This window comes from Panthera uncia, chromosome C2 (assembly GCF_023721935.1).
Source record: "Panthera uncia isolate 11264 chromosome C2, Puncia_PCG_1.0, whole genome shotgun sequence".
NCBI lineage: Eukaryota > Metazoa > Chordata > Mammalia > Carnivora > Felidae > Panthera > Panthera uncia.
Genome location: NC_064810.1, coordinates 149,830,403 through 149,853,778, shown reverse-complemented (window position 1 = coordinate 149,853,778; position 23,376 = coordinate 149,830,403). Strand labels below are relative to the sequence as shown.

At 51.6% G+C, this 23,376-nt stretch overlaps 1 protein-coding gene across 1 annotated transcript in view; it reads left to right on the top strand.

Moving 5' to 3' along the window:
- Positions 1-20,682, top strand: part of ITGA9 (integrin subunit alpha 9) — a 327,365-nt gene extending 306,683 nt beyond the window's left edge. The window contains exons 26-27 of the mRNA XM_049629010.1: positions 2,737-2,856; positions 16,199-20,682. Coding sequence (XP_049484967.1) covers positions 2,737-2,856; positions 16,199-16,297 — 219 coding nt within the window. The 3' untranslated portion in view covers positions 16,298-20,682. The remainder of the gene's footprint in view (positions 1-2,736; positions 2,857-16,198) is intronic.
- Positions 20,683-23,376: the final 2,694 nt, after the last annotated feature.

Below are 23,376 nucleotides of genomic sequence, written 5' to 3'. Positions count from 1 at the left end.
TCTCCAGCATGGCTTTGCCAGGACGCAGATTTCTGATGCGGAGGGCAGGCAGCGTCCCTGAGAAGCCATCGGGGTGATCCAAGGGGCTCGACCACAGCTGACCCACACTGAGCTCACAGCCTGTCTCAGCAACTCTCTGTCGATGAGAAGGTTCGGCAGACTTATGTTACGTGACCCTGCGGTGGGAATTTTCACAACGCTATCTGATTTTCCCCCTCAGACCCCCGTTTCACAGAGGAGGAAACGGAGGGCGGTATCTTGGCTGTCTAAGACCGTACCTGTTGGCCATAGTGCCTCAAGGCTCATCTGTACAAGACGCCATGAGAGATTCTGATTGTGGGGGGTGACCCAATCCACAGCCTTTCAGGGGCAAGAACCCAAGGGCGTGAATCTTTCTTTAAAGACCTGAATCTCTAGTCTGAACAGATGGGCGCGTGATGGCAGACTTCACAGTTGACGCTGTGCCATTCCAGGTGTACTGAGGACAAAAGCAGGTGCAGCTAATCCAGGCCCTTAGAAGTCAGGGTCACGGTTACCCGTGATGGGGAGGTGGTTAGCCGGAAAGGCGTGCAAAGGGGACTTCCGGGGGTTCTGGTCCCATTCTGTTTCTTATTCTGGGTACTGGTTGCACCTGTGCATTTAGCATGCGTGGGATAAGAATTCAGTGAGCTGTGCACTTGGGTTGTGTTTACTTTTCTCTGTGTATATTAGACATCAGTAAATAGCTTTTAAAAATGGAAAAGTAGCCAACCATGCCCAACCTCAAAAATACCTCCCTGCCGGCAGTGATGGAGAAATCACCTTCTGTTTGTCAGAGCTGGGTTCTGCCCGGTGCCAAGCTTGGGGCTCTGTGTGTCTTAGCCCCTTGAATTCTCTGCAGAGCTGCTGTTTTACCCCTATGTTGCAGATGAGAGAAAGGGGGCTCAGAGAGGTTAAGTACCTTGCCCAAGGTCACATAGCCAGTGAGCACAATCCAGCAAAGAGGCCTCCTTTCCGTTCCCAGAATGACTATGTGTGTAGGCAGTTTTCTTTCATTTGCCCCCGTGTAGGAAGGGATGGTCTCTGCTCTGCCTGATTTTCTTTGAGATGAGGTTCTGGATTCAGCGTCTATGGGTGCAACTGTGGCAGCTTGTCTGCCTCATGACTGGCCATCCGGCCCCTCCCCCCAGCACACACCCCTCCCCTCCGACTCGGGCTGTGGGAATGGATGCAATGAGATCGAGATGCACACCTTTGCTTTTCTTATCACCAGGGCGCCGTCAACAAATGACCTATTTAACCAACAGGTAGTCTTTAAGAAGAGCCATCGTCATCTAGGCACTCAGTGGTACAGTGTTGACAAGCTCAGATTTGGGGGGTTGGGGTTGGCTGGACCTGAGTTCAAATCCTGACTGTGTACTTCAGCTACTTGGCCCAGAGAAAAAGTCTTGTCCTCTCTGGGCCTCCATGGTCCCCCTCTGTAAAATGGGCGTTGAGTCCCTCATCGGGTAGTTGTATAACGTGGATAGGAGATTACAAGACACAGAGGAGCATTTGGGAAGAGTTAGCTGGGAGCCAGGCCCTAAAAGGGGCCATAAGCAGTGCTGGTCACTGTAAGGTACTGTGCCCAATCACCCCATGAAGCTTGAGTGGGGAATCCCTGGGCTCCCATGATTAGTGAAGCTTCCAGGCAAGGTGGAAGCCACAGCCGGCCTCCAGCATCTGGCTAGGTTCAGACAGGCTCTCCCCAAGGAGGGGATGGCCCAGCGTGGACAAAGACCCGGGGATGGGCCAGCTGGGCAGCCAAGGGAAACAATGACTGCCCAGAGCTGGGACTTTTGTCTCTTTTGCAGCGAGCTTGAGTGGGCAGTGATCGTTAGGGCAAAGTTACCATGCGGCAAGGACACAACGGATGCTTGGAATTCTACAAAACCAAACCCCACCGTGCCCAGTGGGGCTGGAGCAGAGCCAAAGGGTCCAATTAGTGTCGAGCCCATACATGTTAAGCAATCCGTTCTCCGGCAGGCGGGTGGGGGGCCCTGACTTGTCTCCCAATTTCTGCAGTGTAAATGCCCCCACGTCGATGCGGCCAGGAAGAGGAGCACACGGCTGGCCCTTGCCGGCCGATGGCCAGTTCCAGCACACCACTGACTTCCCATAAAACTTGGGGAAACTTGCCTCACGGAGGCACGGGCTGGGATCGCGCATGGTTCCCACCGAAAACCAGAGCCCGGCGCTTCAGGAGTGAGGGTCTCCAGTGTGCTAGGCATTGCCATGAGACCGGAGACGGATGGCGTCCCGGCCCTTGGGGAGTGACAGTCTGTCAGGAAAGTGGCATCCGTCAGATGCTTGCGCTGAGCGACACGTTGAGCTGAACACTTGGAAAGAAGCCGGCACGGCCACGTCCTCCATTGCAAAACCGTGATGCACGGGAGGCCGTTGTTGCCCGAATGCAGAAGAGTGCGTCTTCTGAGACTTTCGCCACACTTAGGTTCACTTCGTGATATTGAAGTCAGGCTTGTTGTTGTTACAACCCTCTCAAGACCTGGGGCTTGGATTTCAAGTGGCTTTTTCACCCCCTGATGGTGAAAAATCCATCGGTCTACGACCAGGAGAGAACTGCACAGAGTCCGGTCTTCGGTAACAACCGTCTGGACTCCTCTGTAGTTCGCTCCGAACGTCAAGCCCAGGCCGGGCTCCGTCACGCTATGGGCACTTCCATCTGAAAATCATTCCCCCTTCTGCTTTGCCTCCTAGGTGGTCTTCGAAGCCTTGCACAATCTGGAGCCCCGTGGCTATGTCGTGGGCTGGATCATTGCCATAAGTCTGCTGGTGGGAATACTCATCTTCCTGCTGCTGGCTGTTCTGCTCTGGAAGGTGAGTCTGGTGATTGCAGGGCCCTGTGGAGCCCCCAGCCATGGATGCCCAGCCCTCCTGCCTCGCGAGGATCCTCTTGAAAGGAGCTTCCTTTTAGAACTTCCTTCACGGTGCAGGTACAGTGAAGCAAGGTCAGCGTCCCCCTCAGGTTCGAATGGACTCTTGGCTCCACTTGAGGCCATTACAGCCGAGGCCTGGACCTTTAGAGCGAGAGCAGACGTCTCAGCCCCGCCCTGTTCTTACCTTCTCACTGGTCCCAACAGAAAGGTGGGAGCCCGACTCCACGACAGAAGCCTGGGAGGAACAGCAGGGCCTGGGGTGGTTCACCGTTTGCTCGGAGAAAACACCAGCAAAGCAAAAGCCGAGCGACTCTTGGTTTTCTTCCCATGTGGAACAGGAAAAGGACTTTTGCCCCGAGGACTCGGGCAACTAAGATGAAATATAGTCCAGAGTTCCGCCTGGGGAGCTGCGTGGTCCGTTCTCCCAACCCCGGGTGGTTCACTTGTAGGTGAGCCCGGGGATACACTTGCCCTGCTTCCTTCACCGGGGAACACCGGCCCCTCCTTCTCGCCTCTTGTCACTTTCTCAAGGGGAAAGGGGTGTCCACACCCCAAGTCTGAGCTGGCTTCTTTGCCTCACACTCTCAGAGGTCTGGAGTCTCTTCCCTTCAGAGCCTCTGTGCTCGTCAGTAACAACCTCAGAGTCATTATCTAGCGAAGGTGTGCCCCTCCTTCTGAGCGCTCATGTCCCAGGTAAGTGGGTCCCCGGTTGGTCCTTACGTCTCCAGGTCCTAGAATAGCACCAGAGGGCAGAGCTGGGACTTGTTGCCACCAAAGCCCTGCTTTGCTAGTGTTCTGGGTTTCAGATGCAGGTGGGAAGCAGCCTGTTATATTATTATGGACGGATGCTTTAAATTCAAATCATCACTTTCTTGGGGGTCACAAAATAATTTGTATTCATCGATCAGACATTGTAACCTGTCAATAAGAAAAAAAAAGGTATATGGGGCGCCTGGGTGGCTCAGTCGGTTGAGCGTCTGACTTTGGCTCAGGTCTTGATCTCCCGGCTTGTGGGTTCGAGCCCCGCGTCTGGCTCTGTGCTGGCAGCTTAGAGCCTGGAGCCTGCTTTGGATTCTGTCTCCCTCTCTCTCTGCTCCTCCCCCACTCGTGCTCTGTCTCTCTCTCTCTCTCTCTCTCTCTCTCTCTCTCACAGGAATAAATAAACATTAAAAAAAAAGGTATGGGGCGTCTGGGTGGCTCCATCAGTTAAGTGTCCGACTCCTGATTTCAGCTCAGGTCGTGATCTCACGGTTCGTGGGTTCGAGCCCCACATCAGGTTCCATGCTGGCAGCGTGGAGCCTGCTTGGGATTCTCTCTCTCTGCCTCTCTCTTTGCCCCTCCTCTGCTTGCTCTGTCTCTGTCTCTGTCTCTCTAAATAAATAAACAAATAAAGAAAGAAAGACTTAAAAAAATTTTAAGTCTCTAAAAGAAAAAAAGTACAAAAACACTCAGGAGTCCGCATCTCAGCATAACCACGATGAACAGTATTGTCCCTTCTTGACCTTCTTCTCTGTAGAGATGTAGACCAAGCATTCTCATAGCACCTATTTATTTTTGAGAAGGATGTTGAACTTCCCAGTAATACACACGACATGCTTAGAGGGACGATACCTCTAACGTTAAAACAGTGGGTCCAATTATTCATCTGAAATAAAAGCATAATACACATACTTGTATCCAAGAAGTCGAGACACAGGAAACACCGTGTTTTCACTACACATTCTTCAGACTGACAATTGGGCTGATTGCTGTAAGTGGAGGCCTACGTCACCTGAAAAAGTTCTGGAGGTTTAAAGAAAACTACATGGAACACATTCCTTGAAGAGAAGTTTCTCTTACGTTCCCATGCTTCTCAGACATTCCGTGTGCTCTTTTCAGCCTCCCCCGCCCCACCCCGGACACAATACTGCAAACATCTTTCCATGTTGTTAAAAACCCACCTCCAGGCGGCCCCAGTGTCTGCACGCACCCATCCTGTCCCCCGACGCTGGCAGCCAGGTGGTCCTGGATTCACACCCCCTTTAAACGGGGCCACAGTGAATATCCTTAGAGCCAAATATTTGCACAAATCCTTCATTATGTACTTAAGATGAAACCCTGGAAATGGAATTACTGAGTCAGAGGAAATGCATGCTTTAAGCCTTTTATTACATCCTGCAAATCGCCTCTAGAAAGGTTATACCCATTCCCCCTCCCACAAGCGCCATATCAAAAGTGTCCATTTCCCTATATATTTGCCAGGAGTGGCTATTACCTGTTCAAAAAGAAACAAAAAATAATGTGCCAGTTTGTCGTTTGTTTAATCTGCGTGGCCAGATAGGTTCTCAACTCCCCCTTGTGTCCTCCGACTCCTTCCGGCCGGGACGGCCTCAGGTCTGCAGGCAGAGAACAAAGCCAGCTCAGTGTTTGATCTGAAAAGACAGTAAGAGCTTTGGTTGGGGTGTGTGTGTGTGTGTGTGTGCGCGCGCACACGTCTACTCCTTCCTTCTGCCTTTGGGCTCCTCAGATGACAGGAAGTCCTCCAAGGCTGGGTACGTGAGACCAGACAGGGACAGAGAGTGGGGAGTGTGGTGGCCATGCCCTGCTCGTGAGGGAATGCCCTCCTTCTGGCCACCCGCCTTGGCCCTGCCATTCAGGTCTGTGTCCCAACTCTGTGTCCACACTCGTGCCTTCTTCCGCCTGCCATCTGCCTAGCTTTGCTTCTGCTGTGTTTGTTTAAAGAATGAGGTTGCGGGAGATAGCTGCCGTGGGTAGTCAGGACCCTGATGTCACCCAGCTGCTGTGTGATCCGAAGTGCCAGGACCCGAGGAGGCGGACCCCACCCTCTACCACGGACTGGGCGAGGGGGCAGAGTGGTGGCAGTCAAGTGGTGGCATTACCCCAGACGAGGTCTTGGCATCACTAACGAGGGGGGAAGCGCAGGGTCTAGCAACACCTTTAAGGAAGCAGTTAAATGACTCCAAAGTGGAAAGCCACTTTGCTCATCCTCCAAGAGCAATATTTCATTTCAGCTCAATTTATTGAACGTTTGCTTTGAACCAAATGCTGGGTAGGCACCTGGATACGACGATAATTGTGACTCCTCCCTGCCCCTGAATGCTTCGCCATCTAGCACACAGACCTATAAATGGAATAGGGGGTGATAAGCGTGTGCAAACTTCTCTGGAAACTGAGACGAAGGTACCGTTGAAACCTGGCTCTCACGTTTGCCAGCTGTGTGGCTGGGGACCGTCACCCTCTGCGACCCTCCGTTCCCTCAGTAAAACGGAGACCGCAACCTCTAACTTGAGGCATAGGGAGGATGCAGGCAAAATGCTTAGCCCCGAGCTGAACACACGGAAGCACCCGAGAGAAGTCAGAGGACATTTCGCAAAGGAGGTGTCATCCAAGCCTGACCTTGGATGTGGTTTGAGTTCTCCAGGCAGGGAAGGGCGGGTGGATGTTCCCTAAGAAGGAAGAGGAGGTGAGAATGGGAGCCGCGTGGGAGGCATGTCACGGGCAAGCAGTGGCCCGCGGTAAGATGGTCGACCCCGACTCTCTGAAAGCGCCCACCACCCAGGGGAAAGGGGAAACGGGGGAGGGGTGGGTCTGTGGACAGAGCAGTGGCATGGCCAGAGCTGTCTCGGGAGAGAGATCTGGGGACAGTACGGGGGCTAGGGCAGTGGCCACGGATGGAGGAGAGGAGAGCCAATTGGAGCGGGATTTGGTGGCCGGTTGGACTGGGGAGGTCAGGAAGGAAGACGGTCCCTCACTGTTTTCACTAGACAGTGGACGGTTTCCCTTGGTGAGAGTAAGGAAGGTGCGATTTGAATTCATTCCGGAAGAGAGGCAGCTTGGGGTGAGGCATTCTGAGTGTGCGGGGCCTACAGGAGACTAGACTGGGCGTGAATCACTCCCAGGCCCCCTCACCCAGCAGGCGGAAGGTCTACGGAAGGACATTCCTGTCACCTCACCGGCCCGGCCCGCTTTCCCTTCCGTTTCCTACCTCAGGCATCACCAAGGCCCTTCTTGTCAGTTGCCAGAAAAAAAAAAAAAAGCCCAGAAATCCATTCACAGCCACTTCAGCAAGAATTGTAAGGGTGCAAGAGTACACACAGGCCCCAAAGGAGATGTGTGCATCCAGACCCAGAAAGTGTCCAGAAGCCAAGCCAGATAACCCCCTCTCTCCCTCCCTTTGTCCCCCGCAGCCCCTCACCCCTGCCCCTCTACACTCCTGCATCCCGTTCTCCCCGAGCTGACCTGCCTCCCCACACTTCTCTGCACACGGGAAAAAACGGGTGCCCCCCGCTGCTCCTGAGGGGTACGTCTCAGTGACTTCTAGCCCCAGACACAGACTGATCGGCCACCTCTGACGCCCAGCTCTGCAAGTCCAGGGGAGAGAATGTCCACCGCTGTGGCTGGAGGCAGGGAGCTGGCAGGGAGAGAACTTGGCTCAGCTTGGGTCCCATGTGCCCTACTGATCCCAACAGCTAAGACTCGGGAAGGAGGAAGATTCAAGATGGCACTTTGGGAGGCGGGGTGGGGGTTGGGGTGACTCTCATAAAAGAAGGAAGTTAGACAGGCATTCACCCCTTTAGGGTTTCATGGTTTCCTGAGGTGCCGTTGCTCGAGCTGTGGGCTTTTATATCGTACCTTTTAGCAGCTGCTGTGTAACATACTGCCCCCAAATTGAGGGGCATTGTATCTTATAAATGTGTGGGGCGGGAATCCAGGAAGGGTTTGCCTGGGTGATTCTTCTGCTCCCTGTGGCATTGAGTGCGGTCACTCAGTGGCATTTCCCTGGCGGCCAGGCTGGTCTGAGGAGTCTAAGACAGCTTAGTCACATTCCTGGCACCTTGGTGAGGATGGCTGGGGGGCCAGACTCAGCTGAGCCCCTCTCTCTCTCCATGTAGACTTAGAGCCTCCCCAGGGTGGGGTCTGGCTTCTTACGTGGTGGCTGAGGCCCCAAGGGAGCATGGTGGAAGCTGCTCGTTCTCTCAAAGGCTGGCCCAGAACTGGCGTAGTATCATTCCACCATACTCGGTTGGTCAAAGCAGTCACCTGGCAGCCCAGATTCAAGGGAGGGGAAATAGACGCCACATCTTCACGGGAGGGGGGGCCGCCTTTCATCTGCCACATTCATGATGTTCAGAACTAGGGGCAAACGTTCAATCGTTTCTTCAAAAGTCACGATCGTTTTCAAGTAGATGAGACCTCGCCTCTCTTCCATAGTGTCAGGGGGAAAATCATGATTGAGCTCCTTTGGGGAAAAGGGGGTAAAAGCAAATCTTGGTGCAACATTCATGAATGCACTCGGCATTCAGAGTGGGTAATCTCTTCAGGCAAAGCTACAATGCAGGAAGGAGGTTGACAGAGGAAGTTTAAGAAAAATATCGTTTTTCTTTTTTTTCTTTTTTCCTTTTAGAGAGAACACGTGCCTGTGCATGTGCCTGAGTGGGGGAGGGGCAGAGGGAGACAGAGAATCTTTTCTTTTTTTAATATAATTTATTGTCAGATTGGCTCCCATTCAATGCCCAGTGCTCATCCCAACAAGTGCCCTCCTCAATGCCCATCACGCACTTTCCCCTCCCCCCCACCCATCAACCCTCAGTTTGTTCTCAGTATTTAAGAGTCTCTTATGGTTTGCCTCCTTCCCTCTCTGTAACTTCCCCCCCCTTCCCCTCCCCCATGGTCTTCTGTTAAGTTTCTCAAGATCCACATTTGAGTGAAAACATATGGTATCTTTCTCTGCCTGACTTATTTCACTTAGCATAATACCCTCCAGTTCCATCCACATCACTGCAGATGGCAAGATTTCATTCTTCGGAGAGAGAAGCTTAAGCAGGCTCCATGCTGAGCGAGGATCCCACAGGGCTCGATCCCACAACCCTGGGATCATGATCTGAACTGAAATCAAGAATCAGACACTCAACTGACTGAGCCACCCAGGTGCCCCAATATCTTCTTTCTTAAACAGCTAACTAAATGTGATGACTTTCTAGGAGGTTGAAAATGGCAAACGAAATGTAGGATTATTGTGATGACCTATAGACTCCTAAAACTTCACCTACAGACCTCTTGTCAACTGTGATTCCTATATCTATAACCTCAGAATGATGCCTTACATACAGTGAATTGAGATCTGATATCGTATGGACAGTCCAGTGCCTAGAAGTCTGTTGATTAGTTGGACGAAAAGCCAGCCTAATATGTAACTTCCATGGGAGGTCTTAATGGTTTGGGCTTATTGCCACAGTTCGTATATATTCCCCTCTGTTCCTGTCAAGGGGAAAGCCACTGAGTGGTCCCCAGTCGCTACTGTTGACCAGGGGGTGCCTTCCTGGGGCCTTTGAAGACAGGTAGGTGGCGTTCAAGTCCTCTGCCTTGAGGAGCCACATCTCTTGAAGTTCCCTTTCGAGTGGCTCCTGACATGGCTCCCTGCGGTCGTTGGCGGTTGCCTCGAGCCGATGTGCCAAAAATGGCCGTTCCCCACAATGTGCCACATAAACACAAATCGTAGCGTGGTTGGGAGACGGAACAAAGCAGGTGGCTGTGCTGATGTATTCATTGTGCCACACGGGCCTGCGGGTCAGCACGCTTCACACTTGGAAGATGGCTAGTCCCTTCACTCAGCAGACAGTGTTGGGTCCCTACCAGGCGACAGACTCTGGGCAAAAGGACAGCGGTAGGCAGAAGAGGCCTTAGTCAGTCTGGAAGACCTCTGGGAAATGCGGTTAAGTGACCAGAGATGGTGGCTGAGCCACGTACACACACCCGAGCAGGACTTGGCCGGGCCAAGCTTGTGCCACCAGCTCCTGGGCGCTCCCGCATGTCCCTGTGGGGCCGCTAACGGGCCCATCATCCACTGTTGCTCTACGTGTTTATCTAAAAGAAACCCCTTACAGGTCAGCAGATGGCCTGTTCCAGAGCGGGGCTCCAGACCCCCCTCCGCCCCCCACCCCCACCACTGGCCTCCTCCTGTGCCTCTGGGCAGACCCAGGGCCTTCCCGAAGGTCCCCCCCCCCACTGCCCCTCAGGCGCTCTCCTGCTTGGCAGCCCCAGGCCCTGACTCCAGTACCAAATCCACAGTGAGGGCCCTGAGCTAACCAGCCCCTTCTTCAGATACTGAAATGGATCCTAATCAGCTTTGCCAAAGCTGGGATGTTAGCAGACGCCGGGAGCCATAATTTAAACTGTGTGTGTCAGGATTACGGTAGCCTGCCAAACCACCATGCAGGAAGAAAACTTTGAAATGTGAGACTCTTTTTAAGGGAGAAAAATCCAAATGAGTTCCCTCCCCTCTCCCTTAGCTCCTGCCCGGGCCTCGTGCCTCTCCAAGACCCTCACAAAGGCCTGTTTACGGAAGAAAGCGTGGTTGCTCAGAGCTACGGTAGGGAGAACTGCTTGGTGTGGGACTCGGGCACGTTAAGAAGTGCCTTCGGCTCCTTAAGCCAGCCTCTGAGTCAGGTGGCAAGCGAGTGAAGACGCCGGGAGGCTCTTCCGTTAGGAGAAAAAGCCGCGTCTAGGGCCCCCCGCTTCTCTCTCCCTCCCACCCCCTCCCCTGGGCAGTTGGCCAGAACCCACAGGCCGCCCCTCGGTGGAGGAGAAACCCTCTGCCTCCTCCTCTCCCGTGTTCAAGGAACCGTCCCCTCCCTCCTCTTTGCTCCTTTTGCCAGGCGAGATGACCAGCAGCGAGGGAAGCGCCACTCCCCTGCCAGCCCTGTGGCCAGCCCCTTCCCACGATGGCCGGGACCCCCGGCCCTCCCCTCTCCCAAGCACCGGGCAGGCGGGCTGCTCCCCGCCCTCAGCTGGGCCCGCTCCAAGAGCCTGCCGCTTTCGAGCTGGCGTTGGGTCCGTGGTTTTTATTTGAGAGCGTTACTTCTGACCTCAAGCCGAAACCCTGAGAAAAAGAAATCTGTGAAAGGGCTCAGAGAACGCGCAAGGTTTGGCGGCCCCTCCGGGGGTCGTTGGCCTTCTCGCCTTCCCTCCAACCAGGCCCATCCTTGCCTCACCTCCGGAGAAGGAACGCACGGATCCACGCGCACGTGTGCAAACACACACAGCCACCAACACCCTTCACGCTGCCTCAATTAAAACCATGTGCCAGAGACACTCAGTGGGGACTTATTTATGCTTGGAAGTAAATATTGGGCTGATGTTGCCCTGCCGACATCTCCAGACAGAGACGTGCTGTGTAAATAGTCGGGTAACCGGAGAGACCGTAAACATGAGGCCCCGAGCTAGTCCAAAGAAGGAGTGTGTCCGAGGTCCTTGGAACGGCTTCCCGGGAGGTAACCCACGGGCCGGGGGAGGAGGGGGTGCGGATCTCACAAGAGCACAGATACTGTGGAGTCGTGCGGTCCAGTCCCTCACGCACTGCAACTCGGGCTGGGAAGGAAGAGGCTGGTGCAGACCCCAGAACTCGGTCAGGCCTTCTTCTCTCTTCCTAGGCCTCGAGCCTCCCACAACACCTCCCTGATGAGGGCTATCCTGAGGAAATCTGCCGTTTCCCTAGTTGTTTTCGGGTAGGTTTTTGATAGAAGGTTATATCGGAAAATTGTGAAAGTCTCTCAGGAGGGCTCAGGGCGATGCTCTTCGGGGCTGCGGGCTGCCATCAATCAGGGCCGGTGCGGACAAAAGCCAGAAAGCAAGCTGAGCCTCTGTCTGCAGCTGAGCAAGGCTTGGCTTGAGTCCTCCTCGAGGGTTTCTGTGAACGTTTCCTCCGCTGCAGACAGAACTGTTTTAAACACGGCCTTCTGCCCTTCAAGTGGCAATGCAAGCCCTTGGAAGGTTCCAGAAAAAAAAAAGTGCAGGACAACATTGACTCCACTGGATGGGAATGGACTGTGGGGCTGCTGAGGGTCCAGTTTAAACTCATTATGAATCATCCCCCAGGGGGCGCAGCTGGCAGCCAAACCAGGTTTGCCCAGCACTTCTCAGACGTCTCCCCCAGAGTAACCAGAGCGAGAGGAGGTGCCTAAGGAAGGCCTGCTGCCAGAGAAATGTCTTTGAAGTCTCAATTTATCTTCGTTCTAAGAATTTTATAACTCCTTGTGTGTATCCATCCTGTAGCATAAACATGGAAAATGCAGTTTTCCCAAAATTTCCAAAACCTCCTCGAAAACGATCGCCACCGGACGAGGGCTCCGTGTCTTGGGCCGCCTTCGCGTGAACCCTGGGTGTATGCAGCTGTGTGCCCCCCAGGCTGCAGCCCCGGGGTTGCTCTGGGAACCCGCCGAGGTCTGAGAATGCCATCGGTGTCTTAGAGCCAGGAGATGACCTCACCTGTGGCCCAGGAGATAGGTGGCTGGAGCACGAGCAGTCATCATGACTCGGGGCTCCCCCTGTCGCGTCTCTCCCGTACACCGCTTCCGAGAAGGTCCTATGGCAATGGGCAGACCTGGCGTGACACAGGTGTTGGGGGACCACTGCTCGGTAAACTCAGAGCCTGGGCTTTGGGTTCTGTATCAAAAGCCACAATGAGGCTCTAAACGGCCCAAAGCTGATATTCTCTTTTTCTGAAACGGAGTTAGCTTAGTTGTGTAAGAAACAATATTAGTTCGACAGAGAGCCACCACTCACCTTTGTGCAAACTAGCAAACAGAGCCCCTTCGTCCAGAAACTGTACTCCCATCCTTTAGAAAATTCAGGAAACCTGCGGATTTTGTTGAGGGGGAGTGGGGGAAAGACACTCTACTGCCATCTGCTGGAAAATAGTTGTAATAAATGGACATGTCCATGATATCCACGGCGTGAGGGGCACTGCCCCCTTCATACAGTGCACAGCCTGCACCACTGTACCCAACTCCCTAGCCGTGAGAGTGGACTGAGTTTTAAGAAATGGTCTTTGGGCTGCATCGAAGAAGGGCAAACGCCAGTGGCCAGCTCCAGCCTTCCGTCTAAGAGGCCACACCCGGGTTGTGTCGGACACAGAGCGCTTGAGACCCCGTGGCGTTGCAGTGGGGCATAGAGTTTGCAAGGCTCTTTTGTTTCTGAGAGCGGCGTGACAGCCGTCCCGGGGGTGGGGAGGGATTCTTAGGACTAAAGCTGACACCACTCCACTTGAGAGAAAAGAGCTTGCTTCTGGATGCCTGCAGGAGATGATGGTGCTGTCACCTCGTTGGTAACAAGTATGACACTTAAACATGGGCACACGGGAGCTCCGTGTGACCGTGCATCTGGCTGCTCTAGATCCTTGCTCGATTGCTTGCACACTCTATTTTAAATCCTTATGCTAGCACAGCTGTGAGAAAGTGAGCCGACTTTTGTGCTGCTTGGAGACGAGCAAGAAAAGTCTGTTCAGCAGGACAAGGCACGGCGCTGCTCCTTCGGTCTAGAACCCTACCAGCTGCCCCTGCCTCTCTTCCTGCGAGGAAGACTTTCAGTAAGTCAGACAGAAAACACGGGGTGCCGTATCGCTTGACTCATGCTGCGTGACAAACCATCCCGAAGTTGAATGGCTTAAAAGCAGCAAACGTCTGTCTAGCTCACAAGTCTGTGGGTCGGGCTGAGCTTAACAGGGGGGGTTCTCTGGTCTCGGGTAGACTCGTGTCTGCGCCTGCAGGCAGTTGGGGTTTGGCCGGTCTTCGGGGGCCTCACTGAGCGCACTCACATCTAGACCAAACTCGTGGAGGCCGGGCAGGGTTCTGGGAAGCGCGAGAGGCCTCTTGAGGCCCAAGCGGGGTACCGACACGGCTTTGCCTCCACTGCGTCCGGTTTTCAGAACAAGTCACAGTGCAGAGTCAGGGGGTGGGAACCAGCCCCCCTCCTCATGATGGGAACTCCCACAGAGTCACGTGGTGAGGGGCCTGGACGCGGGGGACGCAGGATTGTGGGCGTTTCTGCGGTTACTGCCAAGTACGGGTGATACGCTAAGCTCCGGGGACAAAATGCACAAACCCTGCCTTCAAGGAGTCCTCAGACTTAAGACAAACTCGAAGGATAATGAGGGAGCCGTTGAAATTCCGCCTGACTGGAGATGAGCTACTTATCTGGGATCGAAAGTGAGTAATCTGGGATTAGTGAAGCATTGCACCATCAGCAGGCAGAGTTCTGTGCTAAGGAACCTTATTTCCATCTTACATCCAGCCTTACTCTCGTGATTATGTCCTCCTTAGCACAGAAGGTGCTCATGACATATTTGCCCAGTCAACCACATCTTTTAACGGTATTTCAAGCAGTGACTTCTGAGACATTTCCAGTAAGTCTTGGGTTGCTCTCCTGACCTTCTGCAGGCGTGCTTTGAGGGCCTTGACAACGGCCTTTTTCCAGAACATCCAGACCAAGCCCTGATTCCACATTCCTTGCAGAGAGGAGAAGGTGATAGGGACTTAAGGAGAGGAAAATGTGTGTGGGCAGGGGGGTGGAGGGGAGTGCCAGAAAGTGGGGTCCTGGCAGATGTAGTCTTATGCCGAGAAGAAACTTCCAGGGCCGAAAACACTAGGAACTCAGTGTCCGAAACGCTGGCTGTGCGGATTGACACTCAGAGCCGCAAACCCTTGGAAGTTGTTTTAAGAAAGCTTCTTCCCCATCATTCAACCTGCCTCAGCCTCTTCACTGACTGCACTCCGGGTGCGCTCCCAGGATTCCCCTGGCAACCCGGAAAGGCCAATCAGCCCCTTCTCTGGGGCGAGGAATTCTGACCATCGGATGACGGAGGACGCTCAGCTCACAGGGAAGGAGTATGAGGACGAATGGACAGATAGAGAAGTGGGCGTGCCCGTGAGAGCTGGGCTGGCCTGACGACTCGCTCGGTGCAGGTTTCAGATTCGCTCCTGGCGGCACACTGCAGAAGTTCCTGGTCGTGAGCGCTTTCGAACGTGGCCATGGGGGTCACAAGCTCATGACGGTGTGGAACCACAAACCTGCAGGACAGCAGGCTCACCGACAGCAGACTGAACGCGTGTGGCCGTTTGAATTCCTCCATTCGAGGGGATTGAAACGGGGATTTGAGGGCGGGTCACTGATTTGCAAGGTGACCGCAGGAAACCCTGATCAGAGCAGGAAAGCGAGACAGCAAAAGAGAAGGAGGCCCACCAAGACGTGGTAAGTAAGGCTGGTTACCGCTTCGGGCAAGTTCCACCGGGGAACTCTGGTAGGTCGTGCACCTGAGGGTTGTCACAGCCAAGAAGAGGGGGTGTTGGAGTACCCCACTCCAGCTGGCCACGTTTAAGGGCAGAGGCAGGGAGGGATGTCTGACGTCAGAAACAGCGGCCACGAATGCTGGCGACAGAGGACAAGACGTGCCGGGTCTCTCCGAGCATGGGAGAAGGTCAGCTCCCATGCTTAATGTCTGTGATGCCTGTGCGAGAAAACCCAGAAACTCGTCTTGCCGGATGTGACGTCAGAGGGGAAGGTCTTTCCAGAACTGAGCTGAAAGAAACTGCCATCCCGGATCCGGTGAGATGCCAGTTTTCGGGGAGTTCACACTGCTGGGTGTGGGGCAAGTACTGCATGTTTTGTAGGTTTGAGAGAAAGATCTAGAAGAACAGCAAGGTAGAATGCAGACTGACGGACGCTTTTCAAAGCCTGTTCTGTGAGAGCAGTATTTAGCAATTCCCCCACGATGGCTGATGTCTCCCCGGATAACAATAGGTTTATCAAAAGCCAAATGAGCTCAGGAAATGTCAAGTCCCTGAGTTTCTTAGATCCTTTACTAAGGGTCTATTAGATCCTTGACTTTCTACCGTGCATTACATACGTCTTAAAGGAAGAGGGGCGCCTGGATGGCTCACTCGGCTAAGCGTCCAGCTGCGGCTCAGGTGATGGTCTCGCCATCCATGAGTTCGAGCCCCACGTCAGGCTCTGTGCTGCCCGCTCAGAGCCTGGAGCCCACTTGGGATTCTGTGTCCCCCCTCTCTCTTTTCCCCTCTCCTGCTCGTGCTCTGTCTCGCTCTGTCTCTCAAAAATATATATTAAAAAAAAATTTTTTTTTAAGGAAGAAAGAAGGCAGCATCTCCCAAACTCATTTGACTGTGAATTTTATTCGCAAATCACTATTTTACTCCCAAATGCCTTTGAATAACTCTCGGTAACTAGTGTTTGCCAGCACACCGTTCGGAAAACACTTCACCAAAAGCACTTTATAAGGAACAGTCATAAGAGAACCTGCAGAAAGCCCGTGCATTTTGAAAAGTGGCCCCACAATAATGCTCTTCCTAAATCGGTCTAATCTGAGGGGCTTTCCAAGCCTTCCCAGGTCTGTGAGTACAGGACTTTTTCTTCTCCTCCCGCAGGCTGCCTTGGGACCGAAAGGGCTGATTCTCCAGCATTCTAACCCGGCTTCTCCTCTCTCTGCCTTTTAGATGGGCTTCTTTCGCCGAAAGTACAAAGAAATTATTGAAGCTGAGAAAAACCGGAAAGAGAACGAAGACAGTTGGGACTGGGTCCAGAAAAACCAGTGACCTGCCACACCAGTCACGTGACCCAATCGGCCGCCTGTCGTCCTCGATCTTTGTATCTTCCATATTTGGAAGAAAGAATCTTCTCCAGATTTTTCGGAGGCCCCACTGATGCTGTTCTCTTCCTCGTTTTTTGTCAAGCCCAGGAGCCACCCTGAGGCAGCCGCTCTGGCCAGGTCACATGACTGGAGCCACCACCTGTTTCTTCTTAAAGGTGAACTCCAAACTTGGGAAAGCAAGCTACAGAGGTGAACGATATTTATGGATGCAACGCGCGTGGTCAACCCTCAGGGGAAAACTGTTACCTAAAAGTATTTTTATAAATATAAGCCTTTTATATACTGATTATGTCTTTATATTTGTATCGATGTTTTATTATTTCTATTAAATAGTTATATAATTCACTCAAGCACTGATCTCCGGGCTGAAATCTTGGAAGTACGCGTGCATTCGTACAGATCTGATCGTACTTTGGGACTTGCTGTTAAAAAGAGACGTGCACATAAAATAATCTGAGGAGACCTCGTGTGAGCCACGAAGCAGGCGGCACCACACGTATACTGGTTGAGGTCAGACCCCTAAGACAATTCGCATCTTTGTTGCCTGGAGTCGTTTGAAATAATGTGCTAAAGAACTCTAAGCGGTTTTTCATACATACCTTGCATCGGAAGGCTTCCAACAGGACTTTGGATGGAAAAACCTGCCCCTAGCACAAGTCTGCTCGGCATCACCTGTACAGACATCACACCTCCTTCCACTTGGATTAATGGACAAGAGCTTGGAGCAAGGCCATTGGGTCACCTGGCAAACCTCAGCAAGGCATCTCATCCTGGACGTCATGCATCCGAGTCTGCTCGCCACGAGGACTAAGTCAGTGCCCACCAAGCAAAGACTTGTGTCAGAATGCTGTGATGTGTTGCCTTTTCGTGGTAATTTGAGGTCAGAGGTCTCTGCTTCCCCTCCCACTCTTGCTGCCCCAGCTGATGGCCATTGCAGATTCCTTCCCAGAGATGACCGTTCAACCTGTCCTTAGTTTTTAAAACAGCGTCTTAAGGGAGGTTCCCCGAAAGCAGACTCCAGTACAAAGATTTGCCTGCAAGTAACCGAATAAGGTGGTGTTCTGCCCATAGGAGAACGGCCCGTAGGAGATGGCAGTAAGGGGGTGAGGGAAGCAGGACGGGGAAGGGGAGGAAGCCAGGCAAGGGTGCCATTTCAGAGGACATCCCGAGGAGGGCAGCTTCAGCCTGATCCTGCGGGGAGCTCTGGAGGGTAAGTTATGTCCCAGAGTCGCCCCAACCCGGGGCAAGGGAGCTGATCTTTCAGATTCTTGGGCGCAGGGGAGCTATAAATTTCCCACTCTCAGCTCCGGCTGGCAGAACGGCTCCGACAGCCCAGAGGCAGTCCTCTGCAGGAGAGCTGCAAATGCACCCCCAGCCCGGGGAGGCATCCAGAAATGATCTGAAAAAGAATGCACTGGGACCTGGGCGCAGCGCTGGCACTTCCCTGCCCACCGCGCGCCTGAATGCTGAGTTGCTGCCCTTGGTTCCAGTCTCCCTGTTTGCCGGTTGGTGTTTATCATCAGCCGCGCTGTGCCGCCTGGTTTTGAGTGCAATGTGATTTTCTAGAAGGGCAATGAGATGATGCGTGTAGTGTGCCCAGCACAGCGCCTGGACCGCAGGGGACACTCAGTAACTGGCCGCAGCCCTGGCCGCGGTTGCCACAGACCTTCTGATGAGAGAAAAAACACGCGGCTGAGAACAGGGTCTGGCAGAGTCCTTAATGGCTTATTACAGCCCGCTGGAGCCCCAGGTGCATAAAAGATCGTAGCAAATGGGACCGAAAGAAGAAACAAGACAGGGATCTTTCTTGTAGGGCCTTGTCTACTGGAAGCTAACATGGGGGGGGGGGGGGGGTCTGTGAACATCATTGCAAAGACGCAGAACTCCAGAGGAGACAGGCTTTTCCACGCACATACGTGGCTAATACTTGGAAAGATAGCCAAAGTTTAGGCAAAATCATGAGGATGCCGGACAGTTGTGAACCCGGCGTGGAACAGAAGCGTCTTTTCATTTCTTATTATGCAGTTGACTCTGATGCGGAAAGACAACGAACGTATCATGTGTCCCTTCCTGGTGAATCTGGGAATAGATGTCAAGGCCAGAGGGTCAATGGCATGAACTAGGCTGATCTTAGAATGAAGGCGGGGATGTTGCTTCTGACAGGGACGGAGGCAGAGGTAGCTACCGGGCAGATGCAGTCAAAGACACCAGTTGTCAAAGTTCCCCCGTGAGTTGTATCAAAAGTAGTGAGGGCAGTTTTGAGGGGGTCTTGGTCACTCGCTTAAAGGACACTTTTAAGCTGTACATCAGGAGCTGCGTTAAGTGCTGGGGCTTCCCCAGAGAACTCCGCAGCACATTCTGCCCGGAGAGCCAAACCCTCCCGCCAGAGGCGGACAGAGAGTCTCCTCTATGAGACCCCATGTGCGGCTTTCCCTCAATGGACTTTTGCTCGTAGTATCATGCCGTCCTTTAATAAGCCATTGAAGGTTGTTAGGCGGTAGGCCTGGGTCAGCTCCCTCAGCGGCTTTGGACAAACGCATTTACAGCCCGTAACCAGCTCCCTTACGAGGGGTGCAGACGCACTGGTGGCCACGTAGAGGATGACCCCTCCTGTTCCCGTGGACGGTCTCGGAGCCAGGATCTGTTTGCCCCTGGTCGATTCTGAACGGCAGACCCACATGAGCAGTCATACGCTCAGGAGATCACTAAGACTTCATAAGGCAGCCACTCCAGGAATCTGTCCGGAGAAGGACGGTGCCTCTGCCCGTCTGATGGTGCTGAGTAGCAGGTGGGGCGACAGCAGGAAGTTAGCTGCTTGACACGGTGATAAAGAAGCCCAGCCCACCGTGAGCCCTCTCAATAGGCTCTCAGGGGAAGCAGGCAGGGTGAATGGCATCTGTACAACTTCTCCAGAATATTCTTTTGAAAGTCCACAGTGCATTCCGGTTTCGAACCCTCCTGCTTCTGTGGGTTCACTGTGGAACCCTATCAGATATCCTCTTACACAGCATTAGTTCAATCTGCTTCGGCTTTTAGTTATGTATTCAGTATGGTTTTACCTGACGGGAAGATTGAGACACCTTTTAAATATGAAAAAGGACCTTTGTAAAAATTGAAAATAATGCCCGCTTTTCAAGAATGGTTGACTTATGCTCCGTTGATATGGGACTCATGAGTTGGGGACATCCCCAGAGTGAGTCCTAGAAAAGAAGACCACAAGAGTGAGCCAAGAAAAGACCACAAGGTTTAGGAATAAGGAGATACTAGAAGAAGGGGGCGGGTCCATTGGCTTGATGCCGACTGACAGGCACACGTCAGGAATCCGCTGTCTCAGTCAGCTGGTACCAGCATCAGCATCACCAGGAGTATTCTCACGTTCGGTGAATGTTGTAGAAAATCCACTAGAAAGTCGTCTTTCACCAAGTCATCTTTGAGCCAAAGGCAAGGGAGTTAAGAACAAACAGAAAAGCAGCAGGCCTCCCCGGAATATCTGGGACCTGTTTTCAATGCAGAAGTATAGCAGATCCCCCCAGTGATACTTGTGCTGTGGGCTACCTGTTAAAACCCTAGCAGAGTCCTTTTTTTTAAAGGCTGTTCCGCTGCTCTTATTCTTGGAAAAGACATTGTGGCCAGGGGAATGCAGTTACACATAGGTTACATGTGAAATGTGCATCTGGTGAAGCCCACATGCACCTGACCCAGACTTCCGGAAATGTAGAGGCACTGCAAAGGATTGTTATGTCGGGGAAATGGCCCTTTAGCAGACAAAAGGCAGCAAGTGAGTGTCATTTCAGAAGTGCTCCGACGTACAGGGGTCGAAGCAATGTGTTGTTCTGCTATGTGGAGCAGTGGTACACACAGCGGGTAAGATTTTCTGAAACAAAGAATGGCTGAAGGGAAGATACAGATGCCACTAGGGCCAAGATGAACCTACTAGAATGTCTTCCGATTTTCAGCACATTGGGATAATGAACAAATTTCCCCCATGGTGCGATGGTTTATAGCACAATGGTCTAGATTTCAGACTTTGTTGTTGTTGTTGTTGTTGTTGTTTTTCCTAATGTGCACGGTGTGACGGGCAGAGTGAGTTTAAAAGCTTTAAGAGTGATTAATTGCATGGCAGACACCCACGCTAACTTCACTTCCAGAACTTGACTGATGCATCCATGTACATTTACGTTGAGGAATTTTGGTGGGAGGGGTGTTCCTCCTCCCAAAGTCATTAAAAGTGTATTAAAGTTTATGCAGTCACTTCTAATTCACTTGCACTGTTAGGGGAATGCAGGTTTACAAAAATACATGTTTGGAATAAAAAATGGCTGCAGATGATTCAGGAGTTTGGTCTGTAATTTCTTTGCTGGTGAAGAACTTGAACCTTTTCAGGGTGTTGAAGATGCGGTTTGAATGTAATACGTCACGAGCGTTAAAGAGCACGTGCAGGTCTATCTAATCGTGCGTGAACAACCCCCTCCATGTGGCCGAACTGTCCCCGATCCTTGGCCTCCATTCCGTAGTCACCACTTTCTCTGTGCGTCACCCACCTGCCCAGGGCCACACCTGGGACTTTGATCTGCAGACAAACGTGCCCAAATTAAATGGAGTGGATTCCTTGTTGTTAGTAGACTGCTTCCACTAGTCACCAAGCATTTCCCCAGAAGCTTTCTGGTAGCATCCTTACACGTTTACAAACATCGTGTTCTCTTACATTTGTAATCTCCATCTGTCTAGTTACGTCCCTGTTCTTATCTCAAATGCTGTTCACTTCTGTGTGTTTCTCTTTTTTCCCTGGATGAGACCAACAAAGATCTATTTTGCCAGTGCTTTCAAGAATAAGCCTTTGGCCATACCAATCAAACCTACTGGGTTTTGTTTTCTGTCTCATTCATTACTGCCTTTATACTTATTAAAAGTTATTACAGTGTCCCGTAGTTAAAATTCATGCACAAACACACCACACAGTATAGAAGAAGGGTATGAGAAGATACACGCCAGGGGGTTAAAAATGGTTACCTTTAGGTAGATGGGAATGGCAGTGTTTTAGCTTTGTTTTTTGTTTTGTTTTTCCTTGCCTGAGGTTTAGTGTAGTTCCAGGCATTTTTTAGCGTGTATTTCTTTTGCAACAATGAGGCATATGCAAATTATTTTTTAAATAAAATCACATCTGGGAGAATATGAATTGCTAAGCCAAAAGAGATCTCAAATTGCAAGTCCAGAAAGGAAGAGCTTTGTTTGCAGCAAAGAGCACTGATGAGTCTGACTCTGAGGACAATGGTCCAGTGAGTAATTTCAAGCTTTTTAATTCCAGATACTTCCTGGCTTAACAAGAACTGCCGCAGTCACGAAGACTAATTAAATACATTTCTCTAAGGTTACCCAACCTGTTTCCTTAAGCCAGGAAGAGGTCTGGACAAACTCAAAGGAATCAAAAGACACAAAACTAAGAGGAAGAAAATCACCAGTTAGCAATGTCAGGCCCCCTTCGGTCAGGAGTTTTTCAGTCTGCCAGATTACGTCTGGTCCTTATAGACTATCTGTTCATCAGGTTACTGTGCTTGGTAATCGAATTAATGTAAGTACTTACTTAGAGCCCCGCCTACGCTATGAAACCAGTTGGCAGCTATCCATCAGCAAAGGCGCCTGACCCTGAGATCACGTCCATTCATTCTACGTACACGTCCAACTGAAGTGTGTTTAACAAGGTATCTCTGACTCTGTGCCGAAATCTGAAGCTGTGCCATCTGGGCTTGCTACCAAAGCCCTGCTTTGCCTCAAAGTCGGATCCAGATCATTTTATACTTTATTTGATGTGGCTCTTCCACAATTGAAAAAGATCCTAAAAATTAAAACAAATCTCATCAAAGGTACAACTACTCGCCAAACAGATGAAAAAGCAGGGGGCATTTTTAAAGTATTTCCAGGAAACCTTTCTTCTAAGAAGTGACAGATTAAGATAAGTGAAATTATCTCCAAATCGACATCTATTCAGAACCCACCTTATCAGTTAGGAGACTCTCTGGCTCCATATAATAGAAAAAATCCAAAATGACAACGTTTTAAACACGATAGAAGTGTGTTCCTCTCTCACATAAGAGAAGACGAGGTCTGAGTCATCAAGATCTCATATAGCAGCTTCGTGGATCATCAGCACATCAGCTCCTATCTTTTGAGGCATGTGGTTTACATCCTTAAAGTTGTTTCCTGGTTCCAGATGGCTACCAAGGAACCAACCACCATGACAATATTCCAGGCCAACAGTAGGGGAGGAGGATAAAATGCCACATGCCTCCTCCCTTCTCACTAGCCTTGCCAGAAGTCCCATACAACACTAACCAGAAATTTGTCATAAAAATCCACCCGCCCGCAAAGGAGGATGGGGAGTGGATTATTAAGGTCTAAGAGGAGTGCACATGTTGAAGGTAACTACGTCACCACACCCACCATGTGTAAGATACTCAGAATGGAAGTGTCCTAAACCCTAAGTGTGTAGGGCTGGATGTAAGCAAAGGGAAAGGCTTTATTTGGGGTCAGGGTGGGAATCTCAGGTACACAGAGTTGGTTAATCAAATTCACGTCCACGCAAAGCCTTTTCTCATTTTGTGTCATTTTTCTCCTTTATCCACCCGGCTCTGTCCCTACTTACATTTCCCCCTCTTCCCGAGGCACCAAGTCTAGTGGATGGAGTACATGTCCTTGGAAATGTACATAGTATTATTTTTTTAAGTTTATTTATTTTTATATATTTTTATTTTTTTTTCATTATGAAATTTACTGTCAAATTGGTTTCCATACAACACCCAGTGCTCATCCCAACAGGTGCCCTCCTCAGTACCCATCACCCACCCACCCCTCCCTCCCACCCCCCATCAACCCTCAGTTTGTTCTCAGTTTTTAGGAGTCTCTTATGTTTTGGCTCCCTCCCTCTCTAACCATTTTTTTTCTTCCCCTCCCCCATGGTCTTCTGTTAAGTTTCTCAGGTTCCACATAGGAGTGAAAACATATGGAATCTGTCCTTCTCTGTATGAC